The 27,657-nt window shown below is 47.8% G+C and overlaps 1 protein-coding gene across 1 annotated transcript in view; it reads right to left on the reverse strand.

Moving 5' to 3' along the window:
• col11a1a (collagen, type XI, alpha 1a) overlaps positions 1-27,657 on the reverse strand; it is a 443,284-nt gene that overhangs the window by 403,412 nt on the left and 12,215 nt on the right. The window contains exons 2-3 of the mRNA XM_080195067.1: positions 13,466-13,633; positions 2,015-2,228 (exon numbers count right to left, since the gene is read on the reverse strand). Coding sequence (XP_080051193.1) covers positions 2,015-2,228; positions 13,466-13,633 — 382 coding nt within the window. The remainder of the gene's footprint in view (positions 1-2,014; positions 2,229-13,465; positions 13,634-27,657) is intronic.

Raw genomic sequence — 27,657 nt, forward strand, 5'->3', positions numbered from 1 at the left:
GTAGTTATTGGTTATATTTCCAGATTAGTAATCCGGGGGAAAGCGTAGTGGTTATATTAGAACATAGAACAGTACAGCACAGTACAGGCCCTTCGGCCCACAATGTTGTGCTGAGCTATGTCCAATCCCAAGATCAAGCTATCCCACTCCCTATCATTCTGGAGTGCTCCATGTGCCTATCCAATAACCGCTTGAAAGTTCCTAAAGTGTCCGACTCCACTATCACAGCAGGCAGTGCATTCCACACCCCAAACACTCTCTGAGTAAAGAATCTACCTCGGACATCCCTCCTATATCTCCCACCATGAACCTTATAGTTATGCCCCCCTAGTAACAGCTACATCCACCCAAGGAAATAGTCTCTGCAAGTCCACTCTATCTATCCCTCTCATCATCTTATAAACCTCTATTAAGTCGCCTCTCATCTTCCTCCACTCTAAGGAGAAAAGCCCCAGCTCCCTCAACCTTTCCTCATTAGATCTACCCTCCAAACCAGGCAGCATCCTGGTAAATCTCCTCTGCACTCTCTCCTATGCTTCCACATCCTTCTTATAGTGAGGTGACCAGAACTGAACACAATATTCCAAATGTGGTCTCACCAATGTCCAGTAACGTTGCAGCATAACCCCACGGCTCTTAAACTCAAACCTCCTGTTAATAAACACTAACACACTATAAGCCTTCTTCACAGCTCTATCCACTTGAGTGGCAACCTTCAGAGATCTGTGGATATGAACCCCAAGATCTCTCTATTGCTCCACATTCCTCAGAACCCTGTTGACCCTGTAATCTGCATTCAAGTTTGTCCTACCAAAATGAATCACCTCACACTTATCAGGGTTAAACTCCATCTGCTACTTTTCTGCCCAGCTCTGCATCCTATCAATGACTCTTTGCAGCCTACAACAGCCCGCCACCTCATCCGCTACTCCACCAATCTTGGTGTCATCAGCAAATTTACTAACCCACCCTTCAGCCCCCTCTTCCAAGTCATTGATTACTGGATTAGTAATCCATAGGTACAATAGTGTAGTGGTTATATTACTGGATTAATAATTCAGGGGTTAGAGGCATTGTGGAGAGTTACAGAACAAAGAGATCTAGGGGTACATATTCATAAATCCTTGAAAGTGGAGTCACAGGTGGACAGAGTGGTGAAGAAGGCATTCGGCATGCTTGGTTTCATCGGTCAGAACACTGAATACAGGAGTTGAGATGTCTTGTTGAAGTTGTACAAGACATTGGTAAGGCCACACTTGGAATACTGTGCACAGTTCTGGTCACCCTATTATAGAAAGGATATTATTAAACTAGAAAGAGTGCAGAAAAGATTTACTAGGATGCTACCGGGACTTGATGGTTTGAGTTATAAGGAAAGGCTGGATAGACTGGGGCTTTTTTCTCTGAGTGTAGGAGGCTGAGGGGTGATCTTATAAAATAATGAGGGGCACAGATCAGCTTGATAGTCAATATCTTTTCCCCCAAAGGTAGGGGAGTCTAAAACTAGAGGGCACAGGTTTAAGGTGAGAGGGGAGAGATACAAAAGTGTCCAGAGGGACAATTTTTTCACACAGAGGGTGGTGAGTGTCTGGAACAAGCTGCCAGAGGTAGTAGTAGAGGCGGGGACAATTTTATCTTTTGAAAAGCATTTAAACAGTTACATGGGTATGATGGGTATCGAGGGATATGGGCCAAATGTGGGCAATTGGGACTGGCTTAGGGGTTTTTAAAAAGGGCAGGTTGGACAAGTTGGGCCGAAGGGCCTGTTTCCATGCTGTAAACCTCTCTGACTCTATGACTCTAGTGTAGTGGTTATATTACTGGATTAGTAATCCAGGAATTTTAACCTTCTCTGCTCTAGGGAAAACAATCCCAGTTTCTCCAGACTCTCCACATTAACTGAAGTTCCTCATCCCTGGGAACATTCTGGAAAATCTGCTCCGCACCTTCTCCCAGGCAGTGATTAAACATTACAGATTGAGTTAGTTGTGAAGCTTGTTGCTGACTCACTCACTTATTGTCAGCCAGGTTTGCTGTGGTGAAGATGGGATAGTCCTCAGGAGCTGGGCGACCATTCTGATCTTCATACAAGAAAACCGGAGATCTACCAACCTCCATCCCGATCTGCTGCACTCCTTGTTCATTGTATATGGAAAGCAGGAAAGCCTGTGTATTTCTCTTGGGTTTTAATGTAACTAAGATTGAGAAATCCCGAGGGAACTGTCCATCTGGAAGCAAAGGAAAAGAGCCAGTAAAAAGACAAATCAAGCTCCATTTATATATAACCAACCACAACCTCAACAACTCATCCCAAAGCTTTGACAACAAATAATATTTGATCTGATTTGATTTATTATTGTCACGTACTAACAGAGTGAAAAGTATTGTTTCTTGAGCGCTGTACAGACAAAGCATACCGTTCATAGCTTAATAGAGGAGAAAGAGAGGGTGCAGAATGTAGTGTTACAGTTACAGCGAGGGTGTAGAGAAAGACCAACTTAATGCAAGATAAGTCCATTCAAAAGTCCGACAGCAGCAGAGAAGAAGCTGTTCTTGAGTCGGTCGGTACGTGACCTCAGACTTTTGTATCTTTTTCCTGACAGAAGAAGGTGGAAGAGAGAATGTCCGGGGTGCACAGGGTCCTTGATTATGCCGGCTGCTTTTCCCCGAGGCAGCGGGAAGTGTAGACAGAGGGCCCGATTTTACCATCGCACCGCGTTTCGGACGCGAAAACGTGATACAGTCAGGTGTGAGGCCGTTAACGCGATCCGTGCTCGCGTCCGCGCAGATTGCCACTTTACCGAAACCCGGGAATGACGGGGATCCGATTCACACCCAAAACGGGTGCAACAGTGATTTAAATACATTTGCATGAATTTAAATTGAATTAATGAACTGCCCGCCCAACTTTATCAGCATAGAACATAGAACATAGAACATAGAACATTACAGCGCAGAACAGGCCCTTCGGCCCACGATGTTGCGCCGACCAGTTAAAAAACAATGACCCTCTAATCTAAACCAATCCCTTTTCGTCCATAAACCTATCCACCAATCTCTTAAACGCCCCCAAACTAGGCGCATTTACAACTGCAGCAGGCAGGGCATTCCAATCCCTCACCACCCTCTGGGTAAAGAACCTACCCCTGACATCCGTCCTATAACTACCCCCCCTTAATTTAAAGCCATGCCCCCTCGTGCTAGATTTCTCCATCCGAGGAAAAAGGCTATCACTGTCCACCCTATCTAAACCTCTAATCATCTTATATGTTTCAATAAGATCCCCTCTTAGCTGCCTTCTTTCCAGCGAAAACAACCCCAAATCCCTCAGCCTCTCCTCATAGGACCTCCCCTCCATACCAGGCAACATCCTGGTAAACCTCCTCTGCACCCTCTCCAAAGCCTCCACATCCTTCCTGTAATGTGGGGACCAGAACTGCACACAATACTCCAAGTGCGGCCGCACCAGAGTTGTGTACAGTTGCAACATGACGCTGCGACTCCTAAATTCAATCCCCCTACCAATAAACGCCAAGACACCGTATGCCTTCTTAACAACCCTATCTACTTAATTCCCAACTTTCAGGGATCTATGTACACATACACCTAGATCCCTCTGTTCATCCACACTATTCAAAGTCCTCCCGTTAGCCCTATACTCGACACATCTGTTATTCCTACCAAAGTGAATTACCTCACACTTCTCCGCATTAAACTCCATCCGCCACCTCTCGGCCCAGCTCTGCAACCTGTCCAAGTCTTCCTGCAAACTATGACACCCTTCCTCACAATCTACCACACCTCCGACTTTGGTGTCATCAGCAAATTTACTAATCCACCCAACTATACCCTCATCCAGATCATTAATAAAAATTACAAACAGCAGTGGCCCCAAAACAGATCCCTGAGGCACACCACTCGTAACTGTACTCCATGATGAATATTTACCATCCACCACCACCCTCTGTCTCCTATCCGCTAGCCAATTCCTGATCCAATTTCCTAGATTACCCTCAATCCCACACATCAGCATTTCCCCCTTTACCCCCGCGCTCCCCGATCCGGAATCTCTCCGTAATAAACCTGCTGAATAATAGTCTGAACCGGGAGCTCTGGCTGCTGAAGAGGTGAGTTCCAAACTTCCAACAACTCCCTGACTCAGATCGATGGGGGTGAGGAGGGAAGCGGGTCACATCATTCTCTGGTTGTGTGGGGGGAGGGCAGTGAGGCCAGATCGTTGTCTGGTTGGAGGGGGGGGCAGGGGTGGAGGAGGAGGCGGGTCAGATGTATCTCTGGTGGGGAGGGGGGGGTAGTGAGGCCCGATCGTTGCCTGGTTCGGGGGGAGGAGGAGGGGTGCGGGTAGGGGCGATCGTTGTCTGGTGGCAGTGGATGTGGGGGTGGGGGGGTGGTTGGTCTGATCATTTTCTGGTGGGGGGGAGGAGGAGGGTCAGATGTTCCTCTTGTGAGGAGCGGGGGGGGTGGGGGGAGGAGTGAAGCCAGACTGTTCTCTGGGGGCTTTGTGGGGGAGAGATGTATCTCTGGCGGGGGGGGCGGGGGGGGGTGGGAGGTCCGATCGCTCACTGGTGGGCAGGAGGAAACAGATGGATCTCTGCTGGGGGTGGGGGGGGGCAGGGGAGACGGGGGGGTCCACTGCCACTCTGTAGGTAATTGGTTGGGGGAAAGGGGGTAGGGAGTCACAATCTGTCTGGGTAGCGGCGGTGGGGGTGGGGTGTAGATAAGAGGATGTCGATGGAGGCCATCGCTCCCACTTCTCGCCCCTGGGCCGCTTTCTCTGTTTTAGGAGCGGTGAGCGATCTGACACAGACACGCTTTCTCACGCGGTTCAGAGCTCCGATCATTTCGGCCGTGCTAAGCCCCATCCACAGCGCGAATGGGACCCATGATTTTGTTTTTCAGGCTGAGTGCGTATGGGAGAGCGTGAGAGCAGATTTCCAAATCGGATCTGAACTGTGCCCAGGTTCAGCACTTAAAACGAAAATGGTAAAATCAGGCCCAGAATCAATGGATGGGAGGCTGGTTTGTGTGATGGATTGGGCTACATTCACATCCCTTTGTAGTTCCTTGTGGTCTTGGGCAGGGCAGGAGCCCAGACCGAACTGAGATACAAGCAGAAAGAATGCTTTCTATGGGGCATCTGTAAAAGTTGGTGAGAGTCGTAGCGGACATGCCAAATTTCCTTAGTCTTCTGAGAAAGTAGAGGTGATGGTGGGGCTTTCTTAATTGCGTCTGCATGGCGGGACCAGGACAGGTTGTTGGTGATCTGGATCCATAGAAACTTGAAGCTTTCATCCATTTCCACTTCACCCTTACTGATGGAGACAGGGACATATTTCACTGTTTCTGAAGATTTTGTTTATTTGTTCGTGGGACATGGGTATCGCTGGATGAGCAGCATTCATTACCCAGCCTTGGAGAGAGAGCAGACTGGATTCACCAGAGTGAAACTGGGCAGAAAAGGGTCAAATCATGAGGATAGATTACCCAAATTAGACTGAAAGTACCTTAATTTCCCAAGATGAAGAGGTGATTTTACCGAGATGTTTCAGATGATTCAAGGATTTAGCTGGATCACTGGAGAGAAACTATTCCATTGTTGTGGGTGGAGGGTCGAGGCAGTGTGGAGGTCGAGGGGATGGGGGGGCAGGAGGGTGGAGGGACTGTGGAGGAGGCCGGGAGAGGGGGGGCTGGGGTTGGAGTCAGTGTGGAGGCCGGGGCTGGGGGGGTGGGAGGAGAGTGAGTGGAGGGTGGAGGGAGGCCGGGGGGTGGGGGGGTTGGTGGGGGGGAGCGGGGGCAGGATAGAGCCAATGTAGAGGCCATGTGGGGACTGTGGAGGCCAGAGGTTGTGGGGTGGGGGGGGAGTGGGGATTGTGGAGGTGGGGGAGGATAGGGGTTCACTTCAAGACCTTCGGTCAGAGTCAGGCTTTTCAGGGTAACATTAGGAACATCCTCACTCACACTGAGAGGTGTGGGCATCCGGAACCTTCTCTCTGCAATCTGTTGCGATTAGAGTTGAATTGCAATGTTCCAGATGTACACAGCTGGATGTTTCTTGGGTGTAATCACTTCAGAGGCAACTCATTTTGGTCAAACTATAAAAGGGTTTATTACCAGCGAGAAATGGGTGTATATAACAAGGTTCTGACAGAGTTAAATGCCCGTCTCCTCTGCACCCTACCCTGGGACACACTCCCGATTGACTCTGCTTCCCAAGCGGCCTCTCCAGAGGGTCCAACCTGATCACGTGACCCTCAGGAATCACCCAGTTAAAGGGGCCACACTCCTTCCAGCACCATCACCACCCAACTCCCGATTAAATATAGATTTGTTCATCAGGAATATCCCAGGAGAATTCCTCACAAGTTTAGTCAGTCCAGAGACTAGAACGTTTCAATCCTGTATTACTCGTTTCAGGAACTAATCAATCTGATTGGATGTTGCGAAAGGTGAACTCGTCAATCCAGGGTTGAGGTTTTCCTGTTTCTGTCGTCTCTTCTGTTACACAAACCCCTGGCAGCTCATTTCACCTTTACCACAGGGAACCTAGTAACCACCCGTAGGGAGACCAGTTCCACTGCAGGGGCCACCTGCAGCCTCTGCAAGACATGCCGGACCATCGACACGGATGCCATCATCTCATGTGAGAATACCATCCACCAGGTACACGGTACATACTCTGGCAACTCGGCCAACGTTGTCTACCTGACATGCTGCAGGAAAGGATGTCCCGAAGCATGGTACATTGGGGAGACCATGCAGACGCTACGACAACGAATGAATGAACATCGCTCGACAATCACCAGGCAAGACTGTTCCCTTCCTGTTGGCGAACACTTCAGTGGTCACAGGCATTCGGCCTCTGACCTTCGGGTAAGCATTCTCCAAGGCGGCCTTCACGACACACGACAGCGCAGAGTCGCTGAGCAGAGACTGATAGCCAAGTTCCGCACACATGAGGACGGTCTCAACAGGGATCTTGGGTTCATGTCACGTAGCCCCCATGACTTGCCTGGGTTTGCAAAACCTCACTTACTGTCCTGTCTGGAGACAATACACATCTCTTTAACTGTGCATAATGTTATCTCTACTCACATTGTCTGTATCTTTAAGACTTGATTACCTGTAAAGACTCGCATTCCAACCATTATTTTGTAAATTGAGTTTGTGTCTTTATATCCCCTGTTTGTGAACAAAACTCCCACTTAACTGACGAAGGAGCAGTGCTCCGAAAGCTAGTGGCTTTTGCTACCAAATAAACCTGTTGGACTTTAACCTGGTTGTGAGACTTCTTACTGTGTTTACCCCAGTCCAACGCCGGCATCTCCACATCACCACTGTCTGACACTCAGACCTCTGCAATTCCATGGAAGGCAAACATTTTCCTCAATTTGTCAATGGTGACAGGATCTGTCATGGATTTTATCAACCGGACATCCAGCCATTTAGGTTGTGCATCCACTGATATTGGAAACATATGGGCTGGAACTCCACCACATTCTGCCACAAAATTGGAGTGGGCGATGTCCAACAGCAGAAATCTCCTCTGGCCTCGGGCAGGGATTTCCGGTCTGGCTTGAGCGAGGCCTATGGGCTGTAAATGGTCCTGCAGCATTGATATGTCTCCTCGCCCAGTGTCTGCCTAGCTGCTCCCATGGCTGTATATTTGCCGGTGGCAGCAATGCAGATTGGACTTCACGATTGACCATTCCTTCAATTTGTTTATCAACGCCTGGCCACCAAACACCTTTTCACTCTTGTGCTTTCACCCTGCTCGACCCTGTGTGTAAGGTGTGAATTCCTGTAATAAAAGTCGTAGACCATAGAACATAGAACATTCCAGCGCAGTACAGGCCCTTCGGCCCTCGATGTTGCACTGACCAGTAGAACCAATCTAATGACCCTCTAACCTAAACTATTCCAATCTTATCCATATGCCTATCCACTGACCATTTGACTCGCCCTTAAAGTTGGCGAGTCCACAACTGATGCAGGCCGGACATTCCACGCCCGGATTACACTCTGAGTAAAGAACCTACCTTTGACTTCCGTCCTATAATTACCACCCCTCAATTTAAAACTATGTCCCCTTGTGTTATCCAAGGAAAAAGGCTCTCACTATCCACCCTATCTAACCCTCTGATCATCTCGTACGCCTCAATTAGGTCACCTCGTAACCTTCTTCTCTCCAATGAAAATAACCTCAAGTCCCTCAGCCTTTCCTCATAAGACCTTCCCACCATACCAGGCAACATCCTGGTAAACCTCCTCTGCACCCTTTCCAATGCCTCCACATCTTTCTTATAATGCGGCAACCAGAGCCGTACACCACACTCCAAGTGCGGCCGCGCCAGAGTTTCGTACAGTTGCAGCATGCAAGCTATCCCACTCCTTATCATTCTGGAGTGCTCCATGTGCCTATCCAATAACTGCTTGAAAGTTGCTAAAGTGTCCGACTCCACTATCACAGCAGGCAGTGCATTCCACACCCCAACCACTCTCATTCCACACCCCAACCACTCTCATCTCCCCTGGGGTGGGACTATACCATCGCCTCCACAAAAACGCCCTGTCCTCACGCGCTATCTCCCTGCTTCTGTGTTGGTCGGATTTAAGCGGCTCTGACTCATCAAATTGCTACCCTTCCATCATCATCTTCCTGACCTTTAAAACATTGGGTCTCTTCCTGTCCATAGCTTGATGTGTTTAGTTCAGACTGGTAAGGTCTTTATCAGGTGCAGTGCTATCTCTTGTAGAACGGCGGTGAAGGAACAGTCTGCGGCAAAGGCAAATGGCTGAGTGTCTCTGTATTTGATCTCTGTGTCCCTGGGCGATGCTGGAACATATAACCATACACTGCTAACAAGACAGCCCAGCTCTGCATCCCCACAGCGGCAACTGGTCGCACTGGCTTATCACCTCTGAATAAACCGAACAATGGCCTCTGATTGGAAACTATCGTGAAATGATGTCTATAAGTAGACTGATGAAATTTCCATTACTGCCAAACTCTTGCTATCTATCTGGAAATACTTTTATTCTGCATCTGACAAAATGTTCTCGATGCAAAGGCACTGGGTCTTTCTGCTCCAGCGACCATCCTGTGGGATAAAACCATTCCCACTCCATACGGTGATGTAATCACAGGGTCATTATCCAGGCTTTGGTTGGATCAAAGTTCATCAGCAACGTCAACAACTAATTGAATTTTGTGAATGTTTCTTTTGGTTCCTCTCTGTATTTCCATCGCTGATGTTTCTTTAACAGCTGGCTGAGTAGAGTTAAGGTGGTAAACACATTTTGTAAGAATCTGCTGTGATAATTCACCATTCCTGGGAATGATTTTAACTCTGACGTGTTTTCTGGCTGTGGAACTTCCTCAACAGCTTTAACTTTATCCTCCAAAGGATGGAAACCTTCCGCATCCACCCTGAAACCCAAGCATGGAACTTTGTCTGCCTGGAAAGTGTGTTTCCCTGTCTCAATCTCACACCCATTTCTTTAAATCTTCTCTAATCTTCCTCCAAGTTAGCTCTGTGTTCCTCGGGTGAGGCCCCTATGATTAGGATGTCATTGAGATGCACCATTATGTTTCACAATAAACTTTCCATCTGGAGAATGGCACAGGCTGATGATACTCCGGAGGTCTATACTGATGTAAACCGTGTGGGTGCTGATAGTAACCAACCTTTGAGAACCTTCATCCAACTCCAGCTGCTGGTAGAGTACGGTAGGATGAGAGAAGAATTGGCAAATGTGGACTGGGGGAGTGCGTTGGAAGGTAGGTCTGTTGAGGAGCAGTGGAGGATCTTTAAGGAGATCTTTCTTGGTGCTCAGCAGAAATTTATTCCGATGGTTAAAAAGGACAGTAGGAAGAGAGGTAATAAGCCGTGGATAACGAAGGAGGTGAAGGAAAGTGTTAAATTAAAAGCGGAGGAATTTAGAGTAGCTAAGAGTAGTGGGCGAGAAGAGGATTGGGAAAGGTTTAAATGTCAACAAAGATTGACAAAGAATTTGATAAAGAAGGGTAGGAGAAGCTATGAAGCTGGGCTAGCACTTAATATAAAAAAGGATAGCAAGAGTTTTTATAAATATATAAAAAGGAAGAGGCTGGCTAGGGTGAACGTTGGACCCTTAGAGGATGAGAAGGGGGACCTAGTGGTAGGGGATGGGGATATGGCTAAGGTATTGAATAACTTTTTTGTTTCGGTCTTCACGGAGGAGGACGTGAATAATTTGCCGGGTGTTAGCGATGGAAAGGTGGTAGGAATGGAGGGTCTTAATGACATTACTGTTACTAGAGAGGTGGTGCTCGACAGACTGGAGGGGCTGATTGTGGACAAGTCCCCAGGACCGGATGGAATGCATCCGAGGGTTCTGAAAGAAATGGCGGAGGTGATAGTGGATGCCTTGGTGGTTATTTTCCAGACGTCGCTGGATTCCGGGGAAGTGCCGGAAGATTGGAAAACGGCTAATGTTACGCCGTTGTTTAAGAAGGGTGCCAGGCAAAAGGCGGGGAATTATAGGCCGGTTAGTTTAACGTCTGTGGTAGGTAAAATGTTAGAATCCGTCATTAAGCAGGAAATTGCGAGGCATCTTGAAGGGAATTGCTTGATAGGGCGGATGCAACACGGTTTCATTAAAGGGAAGTCGTGTCTGACAAATTTACTGGAGTTCTATGAGGATGTGTCTAGGGCAGTGGATAGAGGAGAGCCGGTGGATGTGGTCTTTCTGGATTTTCAGAAGGCGTTTGACAAGGTACCTCACAAGAGGTTATTGCAGAAGGTCAGGGGACATGGAGTTGGGGGTAGGGTGTTAGCGTGGATAGAGGATTGGTTGTCAAATAGGAGGCAGAGAGTGGGGGTCAATGGGTGCTATTCGGATTGGCGGTTGGTGACTAGTGGGGTGCCCCAGGGGTCGGTGCTGGGGCCTCAGCTATTTACCATTTATATAGATGATCTGGAGGAGGGAACCGAGTGCAGGGTGTCGAAATTTGCTGATGACACCAAGATTGGGGGAAAGGCAAATTGTGCGGAGGGTGTGGAGAGTCTGCAGAAGGATCTAGATAGGCTGGGCGAATGGGCCAGGAAATGGCAAATGGAATTTAATGTTGGCAAGTGTGAGGTGGTCCACTCTGGTAGGAAGAATGGTAGGAATGACTATTACTTACGTGGCGAAAAACTGCAGCAGGCGACGGTGCAGAGGGACCTCGGGGTCCTTGTGCATGAGTCGCAAAAACCCAGCTTGCAGGTGCAGCAGGTGGTCAGGAAGGCGAATGGGATGCTGGCCTTCATAGCGAGGGGGATTGAATATAAAAGTAGGGAGGTCTTGCTGCAGCTGTATAGGGCATTGGTGAGGCCGCAGCTGGAGTACTGTGTGCAGTTTTGGGCGCCGCACCTGCGCAAGGATATTTTGGCCCTGGAGGGAGTGCAGAGGAGGTTTACTAGGCTGATACCGGAGTTGAGGGGATTGAGCTATGAGGAGAGGCTGAATAAACTAGGCTTGTACTCGTTAGAGTTTAGAAGAATGAGGGGAGATCTCATTGAGACGTATAAGATGATGAATGGGATGGATAGGATAGAGGTGGAAAGACTCTTCCCGCTCAAAAAAGACAGTAGGACTAGGGGGCACAGCCTCAAGATAAAGGGGGGGCGGTTCAGAACGGAGTTGAGGAGGAACTTCTTCACTCAAAGGGTGGTGAATCTCTGGAATTCTCTGCCCGTTGAAGTGGTGGAGGCTGCCTCGCTAAATATTTTTAAGAAGCGGGTTGATGGGTTTTTGATAAGAGAGGGGATTAAGGGTTATGGGGAGAGGGCGGGAAAGTGGAACTGAGCCACAACAGATCAGCCATGATCTTATTGAATGGCGGGGCAGGCTCGAAGGGCTAGATGGCCTACTCCTGCTCCTATTTCTTATGTTCTTATGTTCTTAGCTGTGGCTGAGATCCAACTTGGTGTGTTTTAAACGCCGGTAGTTTGGTGTAAAGGACCTCAATTCTAGGAATGGAGTATCTGTCCATCTGAACTCCTTCATTGGCCGTTAGCTCATAATGTCCACAGATTCTGTGGTGCTGCCCAATTGGAGAATTGTTTGGTGTTTATAATACTGAGATCGCCCAGTCTTCCTAAATCAACCTTAACCTTCTGATCAAGGTCATAGGGCACTGGGCAGGTCCAAAAAAATGTAGGTGTTTTTTCCGGATTCTGATAATTGGACATATCCTCAACTTGGACAGTCTCGGAACACAGCAACCCCTGAAAACCTCCAATATTCAATATTTTCAACCAATGGATTTTTATCTGCTTGAGTCAATTACAGCTCATTCAGCAAACTCTGACCTTCAATTACCAAGATAGGTCACTGTGCCGTCTGATTCTTATCGGACATTTTGGTATTTTGAATCTTGTTGATTCATTTTGGTAGGACAAACTTGAATGCGGATTACTGGATCAATGACAGTGTTCTGAAGAATGTGGAGGAACAGAGAGATCTTGGGGTTCATATCCACAGATCTCTGAAGGTTTCCACTCAAGTGGATAGAGCCGTGAAGAAGGCTGATAGTGTGTTAGTGTTTATTAACAGGGGGTTTGAGTTTAAGAGCTGTGGGGTTATGCTGCAACTATACAGGACCTTGGTGAGACCACATTTGGAATATTGTGCTCAGTTCTGGTCACCTCACTATAAGAAGGATGTGGAAGCATTGGAGAGAGTGCAGAGGAGATTTACCAGGATGCTGCCTGGTTTGGAGGGTCCCACCCCTCAGGAAAGAGATATTGGCCTGTGTGAGGGGGCAGAATGGATTCACCAGAGTGAGATTGGGGAGAAAAGGGTTAACTTGTGAGACGAGGTTACCCAGATGCAGCATGTAAAAAACAAAGGGGGATCGAATTGAAACACACAAGATGATTAAAGGATTTGACAGGGTCAATATAGAGACCCAATGGGGAGTGGGTGGGTGGGGGGGGGGTTGTGTCCAGAGGCATCCCTTCCCACAGAGGGCAGTGGAAACCTGGACCCCACTCCCCAGGAAGTTGTATCCCAGTGTTGGAGCTGGGATTGTCAGGTTTCCGTTGGGAAAGGGCATTCAGGGAAATTGAAGCAAAGATAAAGATCACCAAGATCTCACTGAATGGCCTCCTCCTATCCCTCTGGGGGCGGGGTTTAACCCTCAGCTCAGTGACAATCAGCGATATTTAAATGTTAAACATTTGGAAGCTGACCCCAGGCTGTTCCTGGGTTATTTGTGATGAGGAGACTGGTTTGTTCTGCAGGCAGGTCAGTGATTACTATATTGTAGTGAGATTGTGTGTCTCAGACTGTGACACTCTGGTGAGCACTGACTGAGGGGAGCTGCTTGTGGGTCCAGTGTCCCACACCATCAGCCTCTGTAAATCACTCCACGCCATGCTGGGACTGGCCTTCACCTCAGTCTGTGCCTGCTGTCACATACCTGGGTATAATTGTTTGGTTGGAGCACTGAGTTGGGCTCGTTTGGTCACTTTATACGCCACGTCCGGCCCCTGGGAATTCCTCCTGTTCTTGCAGTACCCAGGCGTTTTGGAAATTCCCTCTGGAAAATTGTGAAATTCTAATGCGTGAAGAACATCAACAGGATCAGCTGCGAATGGAGGAAGAGAGAAGAACGTTACGAAAATCAACCACTAAATGGTTTGGTAAAAGAACTGAAAACATTCACCATTCCTCAGAATCTTTCACCACCTCAAGAACATCCCAAACACTTCAGCAGTCAGGGGGATAATTTGGAAGTGGAATCATGTTTATAATGTCGGAAAAACCAAACGGAGAGATTCCCCGGACTGTGATTGTGGTCACAGCATCTGTTTTTGGGATATTGGCTGAGGGGTAATTATGAGTCTGGACACCAGGGATAACTCCCTCTTTGAAAGAGTGCTTCTTCAACCACTGGCAAACTCACTCGCTGTTTAGTGGGACACAGGAGGACGGGAGCTTGTTAATTTTCATATTGCAGGGAGGGTTACACTGGTGGATTTGTGGAAAACCTGCTTTATTGTTTCGGCGCAACATCGTGGGCTGAAGGGCCTGTTCTGCACTGTAATGTTCTATGTTCTATTGATTTATCTTCATGAGCTGGGCTTGAAAACACAGAAACCTAAATTTCTAGGTGACAATATCTGAATTGAATTGGTGAGTAACAAACTGCAGGGGACTCGGACAGACTGGTGCAATGACTAATAACAGGTACAACTTCACAAAGAATAGATCTGATGGATTTTGGGAGGGAGTTTGCAGTGAGGTAAATAAATAGTACAATATTAAAGGAGGGGTTAGTCACAGAAAGCCACTGTGTTCACACACAACTCCTTAAAGGTGGCGACACAGGCAGCAGAGAAAGTTGAGATCAGTTTGCAGATACACACCCATTCCATTGCTGAAATCAACTCCGCCATACACACCTCCCTACTGCAGCATCACCCCCACCCCCACCACCCCAGATCATCCGATCCTGAACCCCCCCGACTGACCCAGTCAGGATCGACTGGATCAAGGATTCAAAGAGCTGGCAGGGGTTCAGACGGACTGATTGTGATTCGAGAGTAACTCCCAAAATGCAGCACCTACTCAGAATGGGGAGGTTCAGAAACAACAGCTGGTTTCAAACAACACCTCATATCCAGGACATTCACAACAACTCAAAGAATGAACAATAATGACACTAGAACTGAAAGGCATCAATACACCCGGAAAGTCAAAGAGGCAGCTTTAAGAAATCTCCTGCAGGAGAGGAGGAGGTTACAGAGATAGGGAGGGAGGTAGGGACTGGAGGAGGTTACAAAGGTAGGGAGGGGGTGTACAGTCTAGAGGAGGTTACAGACATAGGGAGGTGTGTACACTCTGGAAGAGGTTACAAAGAGAGGGATGGTGTAGAGGCTACAAGAGGTTACAGAGATAGGGCTGAGTACAAGTAGGAAGGGATTTGAAGCAATGAGAAGGGTTTGATGGACTCTAGGCAGGTTACTGAGTGCAGGGTGTAATGGTTACAGGGTGCAGGGTGTAATGGTTACAGGGTGCAGGGTGTAATGGTTACAGGGTGCAGGGTGTAATGGTTACAGGGTAGTTCACCATCCTTCACTGCTGATGAATTACCATCCAATCCGACAGTCTCAGTGCACTGCATGAGGCTATTCTGTCCACCGTGTCCCTGCCAGCTCTTTAAATGAACTATGCATTTAGTCCCACTCCCCTGACCCACAGCCCTGTAAATCTTACCCCCTTTTCAACTCTCTCTCCAATTCCCTTTTGAAAGTTATTATTGAATCTGCTTCCATCGGCCTTTCAGGCAGCACATTCCAGATCACAACAACTCACTGTGTCAAATAAATTCCCCTCATCTCCCCCTCTGGTTCTTTTCCCGATTCTCTTCAATCTGTGTCCCTCTGGTTACCCACCCTCCTGTCACTGCAAACACTTTCTCCTGATTTACTCCATCAAAACTCTTCCTGAATGTCTCAAATCTGGGAAATCTCTCCCTAACAGCACTGTAGGTGTACCTACACCTCAGGGACTGCAGTGGTTCCAGAGGCAGCTCAGCAATACCTTCTCAAGGGCAGTTAGGGTTGAGGAACAGATACCAAAAGCATCATAACACATGAACTTATTCTATTCTCACCAGTGATACACAATTGGAAGTATAAACCTATGTTTTAAAAGAAGTTTAAATTTATTTATCAGTCACAAGTAAGGTTTACATTAACACTGCAATGAAGTTACTGTGAAAATCCCCTAGTCGCCACACTCTGGTGCCTGTTTGGGTCAATGCATCCTAACCAGCACGTCTTTCAGACTGTGGGAGGAAAGTGGAGATCCAGTAGAAACCCACGCAGACAGGGGGAGAACGTGCAAACACAGGGAGAACATGCAGACTCCGCACAGACAGTGACTGTGATAATAGCAGTATTAAATATTTTGCCAGAAGTTTTATGCTTTCTCGGATTCACAGCTCACTGTGGTATTTCTGTGAATTTGCAGGAGAAATAGAATCATCCAGAAATAGGAGTGAGATGAAGCTTTCAATAGCAGCATTTATTTCTGAATTACAGGGGGGATGATCAGTCAAGCTGCCAACTCAGCATTGGGTGTATGCACATAGCTGTCTACACACGATCCCCTCGCCTGTAACCGCTGTAACCAGGCAAACCACTGTTAACCCTCCTCCAAAGGTCGTTGTGTTGGTTCATGCCCCTCCTCAGCTTAGCTTCAGGATTTTTAAAAATTCTATCCCGAGACGTGAGTATCGCTGGTGAGCCCAGAGGTTGCAGCTCAGCCCAAATTGTTCTCGAGAAGGTGGTGAGTGACTTGGAGGAGAACATGTTCCCAAGTGTCTGCTACCCTTGTCCTTTGAGGTGGTAGAGGTCAGGTGTTGGGAAGCTGCTGTGCAGACAGCCTTGGCGAGTTCCTGAGGTGTATTTTGTAGATGGTGCATACTGCTGCATCAATAGTGGAGGGATTAGAGTTTATTTATTAGTGTCACAAGTAGTCTTACATTAACACCGCAATGAAATTACTGTGAGAATCTTCTAGTCGCCACTCTCTGGCACCTGTTCGGGTTACATAAGAACATAAGAACATAAGAAATAGGAGCAGGAGTAGGCCATCTGGCCCTTCGAGCCTGCCCCGCCATTCAATAAGATCATGGCTGATCTGTCGTGGCTCAGTTCCACTTTCCCGCCCTCTCCCCATAACCCTTAATCCCCTCTCTTATCAAAAACCCATCAACCCGCTTCTTAAAAATATTTAGCGAGGCAGCCTCCACCACTTCAACGGGCAGAGAATTCCAGAGATTCACCACCCTTTGAGTGAAGAAGTTCCTCCTCAACTCCGTTCTGAACCGCCCCCCCTTTATCTTGAGGCTGTGCCCCCTAGTCCTACTGTCTTTTTTGAGCGGGAAGAGTCTTTCCACCTCTATCCTATCCATCCCATTCATCATCTTATACGTCTCAATGAGATCTCCCCTCATTCTTCTAAACTCTAACGAGTACAAGCCTAGTTTATTCAGCCTCTCCTCATAGCTCAACCCCCTCAACTGAGGGAGAATTTAGCACGGCCAATGCACCTAATCAGCACGCCTTTCAGACTGTGGGAGGAAACCGGAGCTCCCGGAGGAATCCCACACAGACACGGGGAGAACATGCAAACTCCACACAGACAGTGACCCAAGTCAGGATTCGAACATGTGTCCCTGGCACTGTGAGGCAGCAGTGCTAACCACTGTGCCACCGTGCCACCCCCTGAACCTTTGTGGAAGAGATAGGAATGAAGCAGGGCTGCTTTATCCTGGATGGTGTCGAGTTTCTTGAGTGTTGCTGACGTTGCAGACACCCAGGCAAGTGGAGAGTGTTCCATCACACTCCTGGCTTGTAGGCGGTAGAGAGGCTTTGGAGAGTCAGGGTGTAAGTGTTTCTCTGCAAGATTCCTAGCCTTTGACCCGCTCCGGTAGCCACTGTGTTTATGCCGAGCCACTGGGTCAAAATCCTGGAATTCCCTCCCCAGTGGCATTGTGGGTCAACCCACAGAACACGGACTGCAGCGATTCAAGAAGGCAGCTCACCACCACCTTCTCAAGGGGCAACTAGGGCAATAAATGCTGGCCAGCTAGCGACGCCCAGGTCCTATGAATGAATAAAAGAAGTGACTAGTCCAGTTCCATTTCTGGTTAACAGGAACCCCTAGGATGTGAATACCGGGGGATTGAGTGATGGTGATTGAATGTTATGGGGAACTGGTTTGGATTCTGTGTTGTTGGAGATGGTTATTGCTCAGCACCTGTGGGGCCCAAGCCTGGATATTGCCCAGATTTTGCTGCATTTGAACATGAACAGCTCCAGTATCTGAGGAATTGCCAGTGGTGCTGAACATTGTGCAATCCTCACTCAGGACCTTATGCTGGAAGGAAGGTTATTGATGAAGCAGCTGGAGATGGTTGGGCCGAGGACACGGCATATCCATAAGGGGATACTGGCCTTGCAAAAGATTCACCAGAACGATATTTGGCTGCAAGGGTTAATTTATGAAGACAGGTTTTAGAACATAGAACATAGAACATTACAGCGCGGAACAGGCCCTTCGGCCCACGATGTTGCGCCGACCAGTTACAAAACAATGACCCACTAGCCTAAACCAATCCCTTTTCGTCCATAAACCTATCCACGGATCTCTTAAACGCCCCCAAACTAGGCGCATTTACAACTGCAGCAGGCAGGGCATTCCAATCCCTCACCACCCTCTGGGTAAAGAACCTGCCCCTGACATCCGTCCTATAACTACCCCCCCTTAATTTAAAGCCATGCCCCCTCGTGCTAGCTTTCTCCATCCGAGGAAACAGGCTATCACCATCCACCCTATCTAAACCTCTAATCATCTTATATGTTTCTATAAGATCCCCTCTTAGCCGCCTTCTTTCCAGTGAAAACAACCCCAAATCCCTCAGTCTCTCCTCATAGGACCTCCCCTGCATACCAGGCAACATCCTGGTAAACCTCCTCTGCACCCTCTCCAAAGCCTCCACATCCTTCCTGTAATGTGGGGACCAGAACTGCACACAGTACTCCAAGTGCGGCCGCACCAGAGTTGTGTACAGTTGCAACATGACGCTGCGACTCCTAAATTCAATCCCCCTACCAATAAACGCCAAGACACCGTACGCCTTCTTAACAACCTTATCTACTTGATTCCCAACTTTCAGGGATCTATGTACACATACACCTAGATCCCTCTGCTCCTCCACTCTATTCAAAGTCCTCCCGTTAGCCCTATACTCAACACATCTGTTATTCCTACCGAAATGGATTACCTCACACTTCTCCGCATTAAACTCCATCCACCACCTCGCGGCCCAGCTCTGCAACCTGTCCAAGTCACCCTGCAAACTTCGACACCCTTCCTCACAATCTACCACACCTCCGACTTTGGTGTCATCAGCAAACTTACTAATCCACCCAACTATACCCTCATCCAGATCATTAATAAAGATTACAAACAGCAGTGGCCCCAAAACAGATCCCTGAGGCACACCACTCGTAACCGAACTCCATGATGAATAATTACCATCAACCACCACCCTCTGTCTCCTATCTGCTAACCAATTCCTGATCCAAGTACCTAAATTACCAACAATCCCATACATCTGCATTTTCTGCAGAAGCATACCATGGTGAACCTTATCAAACGCCTTACTAAAATCCATATATGCCACATCTACTGCCTTACCCCTATCCACCTCTTTGGTCACCTTCTCAAAGAACTCAATAAGGTTAGTAAGGCACGACCTTCCCGCTACAAAACCATGCTGACTATCTCTAATCAATTCATTACTCTCCAAATAACTATAAATCCTATCCCTAATAATTCTTTCTAAAACCTTGCCCACTACAGAAGTAAGACTCTCTGGTCTATAATTCCCAGGGAAGTCTCTGCTCCCCTTCTTAAACAATGGGACAACATTCGCTGTCCTCCAATCTTCCGGTACTATACCAGAGACCAACGACGACCTGAAGATCAGAGCCAGTGGCTCTGCAATCACCTCTCTTGCCTCCCATGGAATCCTAGGGTAAATCCCGTCTGGACCAGGGGACTTATCTATTTTCAACCCATCTAGAATATCCAACACATCCTCTGTATCAACTACAATACTTTCTATTTTACACCCCTTCACCCCAGTGACCTCCTCAGCTACATTCATATCGTCCTGCGTGAACACCGAAGAGAAATAATGGTTCAATGCCTCTCCAATCTCTTCCGGTTCCACACACAACTTCCCCCTACTGTCTGTAACTGGCCCTAATCTTGCCCTGACCAACCTTCTGTTCTTGACATACCTATAGAACGCCTTAGGATTCTCCTTAATCCTATCAGCCAAAGTCATCTCATGCCCTCTTGTAGCCCTTCTTAACTCCCTCTTCAACTCCCTCCTAGCCAATCTAAAGCTTTCTACTGCACTACCCGAGCCCTCAAGCCTCATCCGAACATAAGCCTCCTTCTTCTTCCAGGTTTTACAGACTAGATTCATGTTTCCTCAATCTTGGAAGATTAAAGGGTGGTTTAATTGGGATGTTCAATATGAATATAGGCCTGTTAGAGTGGAAAAGGCAGGTTGATGGGGAGTTAAGGTACAGATTGGCCATGATCTCACTGAGTAGCTGAACAGGGATATGGAATTGAACATCCTGCTGCTCCTGTGATCCCAGCGTGGGGATATCTCATTCACAAAGTGTTCTGTATCCAGGTGCACACTCACAGGAGGGTGATAGGGAACTTTGTGATGGACCTACCCACCGTGTGCTGACTGGACTCTGACCACTGTATACTTACAGAGTCTGCAGCCAAAAACCGCAAATCATAGTTATCCAATTTCCTCACCAACAATAATCGCAAACTCTCATCTGACACAAAGGTCTAATCAACCCAAACAAACACACAGAATTACTCTTTACGTTGTGATTTCAGACTATATTTAGTTTCACTGTTTAGCTTCAAATCTTTGAAAATTCGAGTTGAGTTCAAATTATTTTTTCAGACGGGGCAGATGTCTCAGGAAGAGGAACTGGTAACAGCTGAGAGAAACACGCAGGTTCTAACTTCTCATCTCCGATATGTTGGGCGGGATTTTCCCATCGCGCTTGTCTCAAAACCGGAGAATCCCACCTGAGGTCAGTGGAGCTTTGCACGGTCTGTCCTCCCTATTCACTACCATTCCCATGGCGGGCAGGATGGGAGAATTCTGGCTGTCATCTCCTCGGATAAATGGAATTAGAACCAGATTTGCATCTAAACTTTAAAAAACAAATGTTGGAATTTCTGACACACACACACAGGCCATTTGATCCACTGTGTTTGTGCTGTCTCAGAAAGAGTGTGCAATCTCATCCACCCCCCTCACCACCCCCGCCAGCTTGTGGTCCGCAGCTCTGTAGTTTCCTTGGGGAGGGCAATGGCCCAGTGGTATTAGTGTTTGACTGTTAATCCAGAAGCTCATGCAATGTTCTGGCGATCCGGGTTCAAATCTCGCCATGGTAGATGTGGGAATTTGAATTCAATTTAAAAAATCTGGAATTAAGAATCTGCTGATGACTGTCGAAAAATCCCATCGGGATCACTGATGTCCTTTCAGGAAGGAAATCTGCCATCCTTACCCGGTCTGGCCTACATGTGACTCAGAGACACAGCAATGTGGTTGACTCTCAACTGCCCTCAGGCAACTAGGGATGGACAATAAATGCTGGCCAGCCAGCGACGCCCATGTCCCATAAATGAATGAAGAGAAAAGAATCTCCTATATAAATCCCAGTAATTTTTAAATGTCCAATGGGCCTCTGTCCCAGCCTTTGAGGATCTGGGGAGGGAGTATGAAAAGCTGGGAATGGAATTAAAAAGTAGAACCGACAAGGTGGTTATCTCTGGACTACTGCCTGAACCGTGTGCAGATGGGCGTAGGGTTGACAGGATTAAGGAAATGAATGGGTGGCTCAGGGATTGGTGTGGGAGGAATGGATTTGAATTTATGGGGCATTGGCACCAGTATTGGGGTAGGTGGGACCTGTTCGGGCGGGATGGGGTTGGTCTGAACCGTGCTGGGACCAGAGTGCTGGCGAATCGAGTAAAGAGGACTATAGACAGGGCTTTAAACTAATTAGGGGGGGGGAGGGTGCGAGGGTAGGTGACCTTACGAGGTCTAAAGTTAAGGAGAGTGTACATGTAAGGGAAGAGGCCGAGGATGTCCCAATAATAAAGGGAGTAGGGGGCGTGAGTATAGTTGGTGGCGTTGCGGCAAATAGGGTCCAGGTGAAGGCTGGGATGAAAGCGCTTTATCTGAATGCACGAAGCATTCGGAATAAAGTGGATGAGCTGGTGGCGCAGATCGACACAAATGGATACGATCTGGTGGCCATTACAGAGACGTGGCTGCAGGGTGACAGGGACTGGGAGCTGAATGTACAGGGCTATCAAGTGTTTAGGAAGGATAGGCAGGAGGGAAAAGGGGGAGGCGTAGCTCTGCTGATTAAGGATAGTATCAAGGTGGTAGCAAGGGATGATATTGGAGCCAAGGAGCAGAAAGTGGAATCGTTGTGGGTGGAGATTAGGAACAGCAAAGGGAGGAAGACGCTGGTGGGTGTCGTCTATAGGCCTCCGAATAATGATCTGGAGGTGGGGCGGGCTGTTAACGCGCAAATAAGTGCGGCGTGCAGGAATGGGATGGCTGTAGTTATGGGGGATTTCAATCTGCATATTGATTGGTCGACCCATGTTGGACGTGGGGGGCTCAGGGAAGAGTTCTTGGAATGCTGCCGGGATAGTTTCGTCGAACAGTGTGTGTTGGAGCCGACGAGGGAGCGAGCTATCTTGGATCTCGTGCTATGTAATGAAGCGGGTAGAATTAGGGACCTTGTGGTGAAGGATCCTCTTGGGGAGAGTGATCATTGTATGGTGGAGTTTCTGGTGCAGATGGAGGAGGAGAAAGTGGGTTCCCGGACACGCGTCCTTTGTTTGAATAGAGGGGAGTACGGTAGGATGAGAGAAGAATTGGCGAATGTGGACTGGGAGAGCGTGTTGGAGGGAGGGTCTGTTGAGGAGCAGTGGAGGATCTTTAAGGAGATCTTTCTTGGTGCTCAGCGGAAATTTATTCCGATAGTCAAAAAGGACCGTAGGAGGAGAGGTAATAAGCCATGGATAACGAAGGAGGTGAAGGAAAGTGTTAAACTAAAAGCGGAGGAATTTAGAGTAGCTAAGAGTAGTGGGCGAGAAGAGGATTGGGAGAGGTTTAAATGTCAACAAAGATTGACAAAGAAGTTGATAAAGAAGGGTAGGAGAAACTATGAAGCTGGGCTAGCGCTTAATATAAAAAAGGATGGCAAGAGTTTTTATAAATACATAAAAAGGAAGAGACTGGCTAGGGTGAATGTTGGTCCTTTAGAGGATGAGAAGGGGGACCTAGTGGTAGGGGATGGGGATATGGCTAAGGTATTGAATAACTTTTTTGTTTCTGTCTTCACGGAGGAGGACGTGAATAATTTGCCGGGTGTTAGCGATGGAAAGGTGATAGGACTGGAGGGTCTTAATGACATTACTGTTACTAGAAAGGCGGTGCTCGACAGACTGGAGGGGCTGATTGTGGACAAGTCCCCAGGACCGGATGGAATGCATCCGAGGGTTCTGAAAGAAATGGCGGAGGTGATAGTGGATGCCTTGGTGGTTATTTTCCAAACGTCGCTGGATTCCGGGGAAGTGCCGGATGATTGGAAAACGGCTAATGTTACGCCATTGTTTAAGAAGGGTGCCAGGCAAAAGGCGGGGAATTATAGGCCGGTTAATTTAACGTCTGTGGTAGGTAAAATGTTAGAATCTGTCATTAAGGAGGAAATTGCGAGGCATCTTGAAGGGAATTGCTTGATAGAGCAGACGCAGCACGGTTTCATTAAAGGCAAGTCGTGTCTGACAAATTTACTGGAGTTCTATGAGGATGTGTCTAGGGCGGTGGATAGAGGAGAGCCGGTGGATGTGGTCTTTCTAGATTTTCAGAAGGCGTTTGACAAGGTACCTCACAAGAGATTATTGCAGAAGGTCGAGGGACATGGAGTTGGGGGTAGGGTGTTAGTGTGGATAGAGGATTGGTTGTCAAGTAGGAGGCAGAGAGTGGGGATCAACGGGTGCTATTCGGATTGGCGGATGGTGACTAGTGGAGTGCCCCAGGGGTCGGTGCTGGGGCCTCAGCTTTTTACCATTTATATAGATGATCTGGAGGAGGGAACCGAGTGTAGAGTGTCGAAATTTGCTGATGACACCAAGATTGGGGGAACGGCAAATTGTGCGGAGGGTGTGGAGAGTCTGCAGAAGGATCTAGATAGGCTGGGCGAATGGGCCAGGAAATGGCAAATGGAATTTAATGTTGGCAAGTGTGAGATGGTCCACTTTGGTAGGAAGAATGGTAGGAAGGACTATTACTTACGGGGCGAAAAACTGCAGCAGGCAACGGTGCAGAGGGACCTCGGGGTCCTTGTGCATGAGTCGCAAAAACCCAGCTTGCAGGTGCAGCAGGTGGTCAGGAAGGCGAATGGGATGCTGGCCTTCATAGCGAGGGGGATTGAATATAAAAGTAGGGAGGTCTTGCTGCAGCTGTATAGGGCATTGGTGAGGCCGCAGCTGGAGTACTGTGTGCAGTTTTGGGTGCCGCACCTGCGCAAGGATATTTTGGCCCTGGAGGGAGTGCAGAGGAGGTTTACTAGGCTGATACCGGAGTTGAGGGGGTTGAGCTATGAGGAGAGGCTGAATAAACTGGGCTTGTACTCGTTAGAGTTTAGAAGAATGAGGGGAGATCTCATTGAGACGTATAAGATGATGAATGGGATGGATAGGATAGAGGTGGAGAGACTCTTCCCGCTCAAAAAAGACAGTAGGACTAGGGGGCACAGCCTCAAGATAAAAGGGGGGCGGTTTAGAACGGAGTTGAGGAGGAACTTATTCACTCAAAGGGTGGTGAATCTCTGGAATTCTCTGCCCGTTGAAGTGGTGGAGGCTGCCTCGCTAAATATTTTTAAGACGCGGGTTGATGGGTTTTTGATAAGAGAGGGGATTAAGGGTTATGGGGAGAGGGCGAGAAAGTGGAACTGAGCAGCGACAGATCAGCCATGATCTTATTGAATGGCGGGGCAAGCTCGAAGGGCCAGATGGCCTATTCCTGCTCCTATTTCTTATGTTCTTATGTTCTTTCAGGCAACGAGTTCCTTTCTTTTCCTATTAATCCATCTACCAATGACTATATTCCTCCACGATATCGTCCTGTCTACTCATTGAAAGGACCCATAGGGTTTTACTGCACAGAAAGAGGCGGGTTGATGGGTTTTTGATAAGAGAGGGGATTAAGGGTTATGGGGAGAGGGCGGGAATGTGGAACTGAGACACGACAGATCAGACATGATCTTATTGAATGGCGGGTCAGGCTCGAAGGGCTAGATGGCCTACTCCTGCTCCTATTTCTTATGTTCTTATGTTATGTTCTTCAGCCCATCATGCCCAGGCTGGTCATCTAGCACCTATCCCATTTCCCAACACTTGGTCTGTAGCCCTGTCTGCTTTGGCGTTTCAACTGCTCATTAAAATGCTTCTTAAATATGAGGGTTCCTGCCTCTACTCCCCTTTCAGGCAGTGAGTTCCACATTCCCACCACCCTATGAGTGAAAACTCAATCCCCCCCAAACCCTCTGACTCACACCTTAAACCTCCGCCCTCTGGTTAGTGAGGCCTCCACTGAGGGGAAATCCTTCTTCCTATTTACCCTATCTGTGTCCCTCATAATTCTGTACACCTCAATCCGGTCCCCCCTCAGCCAAGGGAAACAACCCCAGCCTGACCAATCTCCCTTCATATCTGAAACACCCACATCCCGGTGACTCTCCTCTGCATCTAATTGAAAGCTTTCCTCTCCACTATTCACACCACGCCAACACTTTCCAAACTTGCTGATTAGACCCCCTACATTCACATCTAGATCATTAATGTAGACTACAAGCAGCACGGGACCCAGCACTGATCCCTGTGGTATTATCCATTCTGCTTAGGCCCCTCATCATTTTATTCACCTCAATTAACTCTCTCCTCACACTCACCGGTTCCACACAAATCCAGCCCAAACTCTCCAATCGTTCCTCAGAGGTAAAATTCTCCATTCCCATGACATCCTGGTAAAACTGCTCTGTACCCTCTCAGTGTGACACATCCTTCTGTGACACAGTGACCCAGTGCTCAGTATTTGAGCTGTGCTCTAACTAATGTTTTATCCAGGTCCAGCAGTAACTCCCTGCTCTTATATCCAGCGCCTCGGTCAACAAAGGAAAGTATTTCAAACACCTTTTTAACTCCACCTTATCTACCTGTTCCACCACCCTCAGGGATCTGTGGATACGCACCCCAAGCTCCCTTTGTTCCTCAACATCTCTCAACTTCCCACCATTTCCTCTCTATTCCTTTGTCCTTGTTTGTCCTCCCCAAACCCTTGGGGGCAAATGTTCCCATTCCGTCCACCATGGAAATCGGAGTGGACGAGGGGAGGGCCATAGAGAGGTCTGTTGATCTCGGGTGGGATTTTCCGGTTTTGGGGCAGGGCTGGTAAATCTCATCCTCACTTCTCCAGATTGAATCCTATTTGTTATTGTTCTAGCCACCTGATCAGTCCATTGATACCCTCCTGCGATTTACAAGTTTCTGCCTCACTCTCAATGACACAATCAACTTCTGTATCATCGACAAGCTTCTTAATCACACTCCCTGAGAACAAAGAACAGCACAGGAAACAGGCCCTTCGGCCCTCCAAGCCTGTGCTGCACATTGGTCCAACTAGACCATTTGTTTGTATCCCTCCATTCCCAGTCTGCTCATGTGACTATCCAGGTCATTCTTAAATGATCCTAGCTACTTGGCAGTGCCTTCCAAGCCCCCACCACCCTCTGTGTAAAAAATGTCCCTCTGATATCTGAGTTAAACCTCTCCCCCCCCCACCTTGAACCTGTGACCCCTCGTGATCGTCACCTCCGACCTGGGAAAAAGCTTCCCACTGTTCACCCTATTGATACCCCTCATAATTTTATATACCTCTATTAGGTCTCCCCTCATTCTCCGTCTTTCCAGGGAGAACAACCCCAGTTTACCCAATCTCTCCTCATAGCTAATACCCTCCATACCAGGCAACATCCTGGTAAACCTTCTCTGCACTCTCTCCAAAGCCTCCACGTCCTTCCGGTAGTGTGGCAACCAGAATTGGACGCAGTATTCCAAATGTGGCCTAACCAGCGTTCTATACAGCTGCAACATCAGACTCCAGCTTTTACACTCTATACCCCATCCTATAAAGGCAAGCAGACCATATGCCTTCTTCACCACCTTCTCCACCTGTGCTGCCACCTTTAAGGATTTGTGGACTTGCACCCCCAGGTCCCTCTGTGTTTCTATAATTTTAATCTAAATCATTAATAAACAACACAGATATCAATAGAAGCAGCACTGAGTCCAGCCAAACCCCACTGGAAACACTCTCTCAGTCACAACAAACCTCTGCCTCACTGTCCAATGAAATAATCACCACAATTTCTTGGATTTTACCCAGGGTACAGTGTGAATCCAGTATTTGCTCCACTTTTAAGTTGGATCGCTGCCCCAGAATCCCAGTGCTGATGGAACATTTAATGCAGTTTGGATGCTAACGCTGGTTGGCGTATCTGAGGATCCAGGATTCAAATGTGACAGCTATGAGAAGCTATACAAGCCTTGCTGGAAAAGAATTTGAATGATTCCCAGTGCAGGAACCGTTGGTGATATCCATTCTCCCAAATACATATCTTTAATTCGAACCCTTGCAACTTTTTTGGAAGTTTAGCTGTAATTCCAGTTTTGGATTGGAGAACACAATGTGATCTCAGAATTCTCAGGATAAATTATTGTTAATCTTGGCTTTCACACAAACAGAAGCAAAATAGCTTCACATCTTTCACATCTGCCAAGACACATGAAAAAGAATGTGCACATTCCAAGCACCAAATCCTCACTCGCCAGACAATAAGCCAACTCAGTAACAGAACCGCTACATTAATGAAAAACAAAGAACAGTCCAGGCCCTTCGGC

This window comes from Carcharhinus amblyrhynchos, chromosome 9, assembly GCF_965287045.1.
Source record: "Carcharhinus amblyrhynchos chromosome 9, sCarAmb.v2.hapA, whole genome shotgun sequence".
Lineage (NCBI taxonomy): Eukaryota > Metazoa > Chordata > Chondrichthyes > Carcharhiniformes > Carcharhinidae > Carcharhinus > Carcharhinus amblyrhynchos.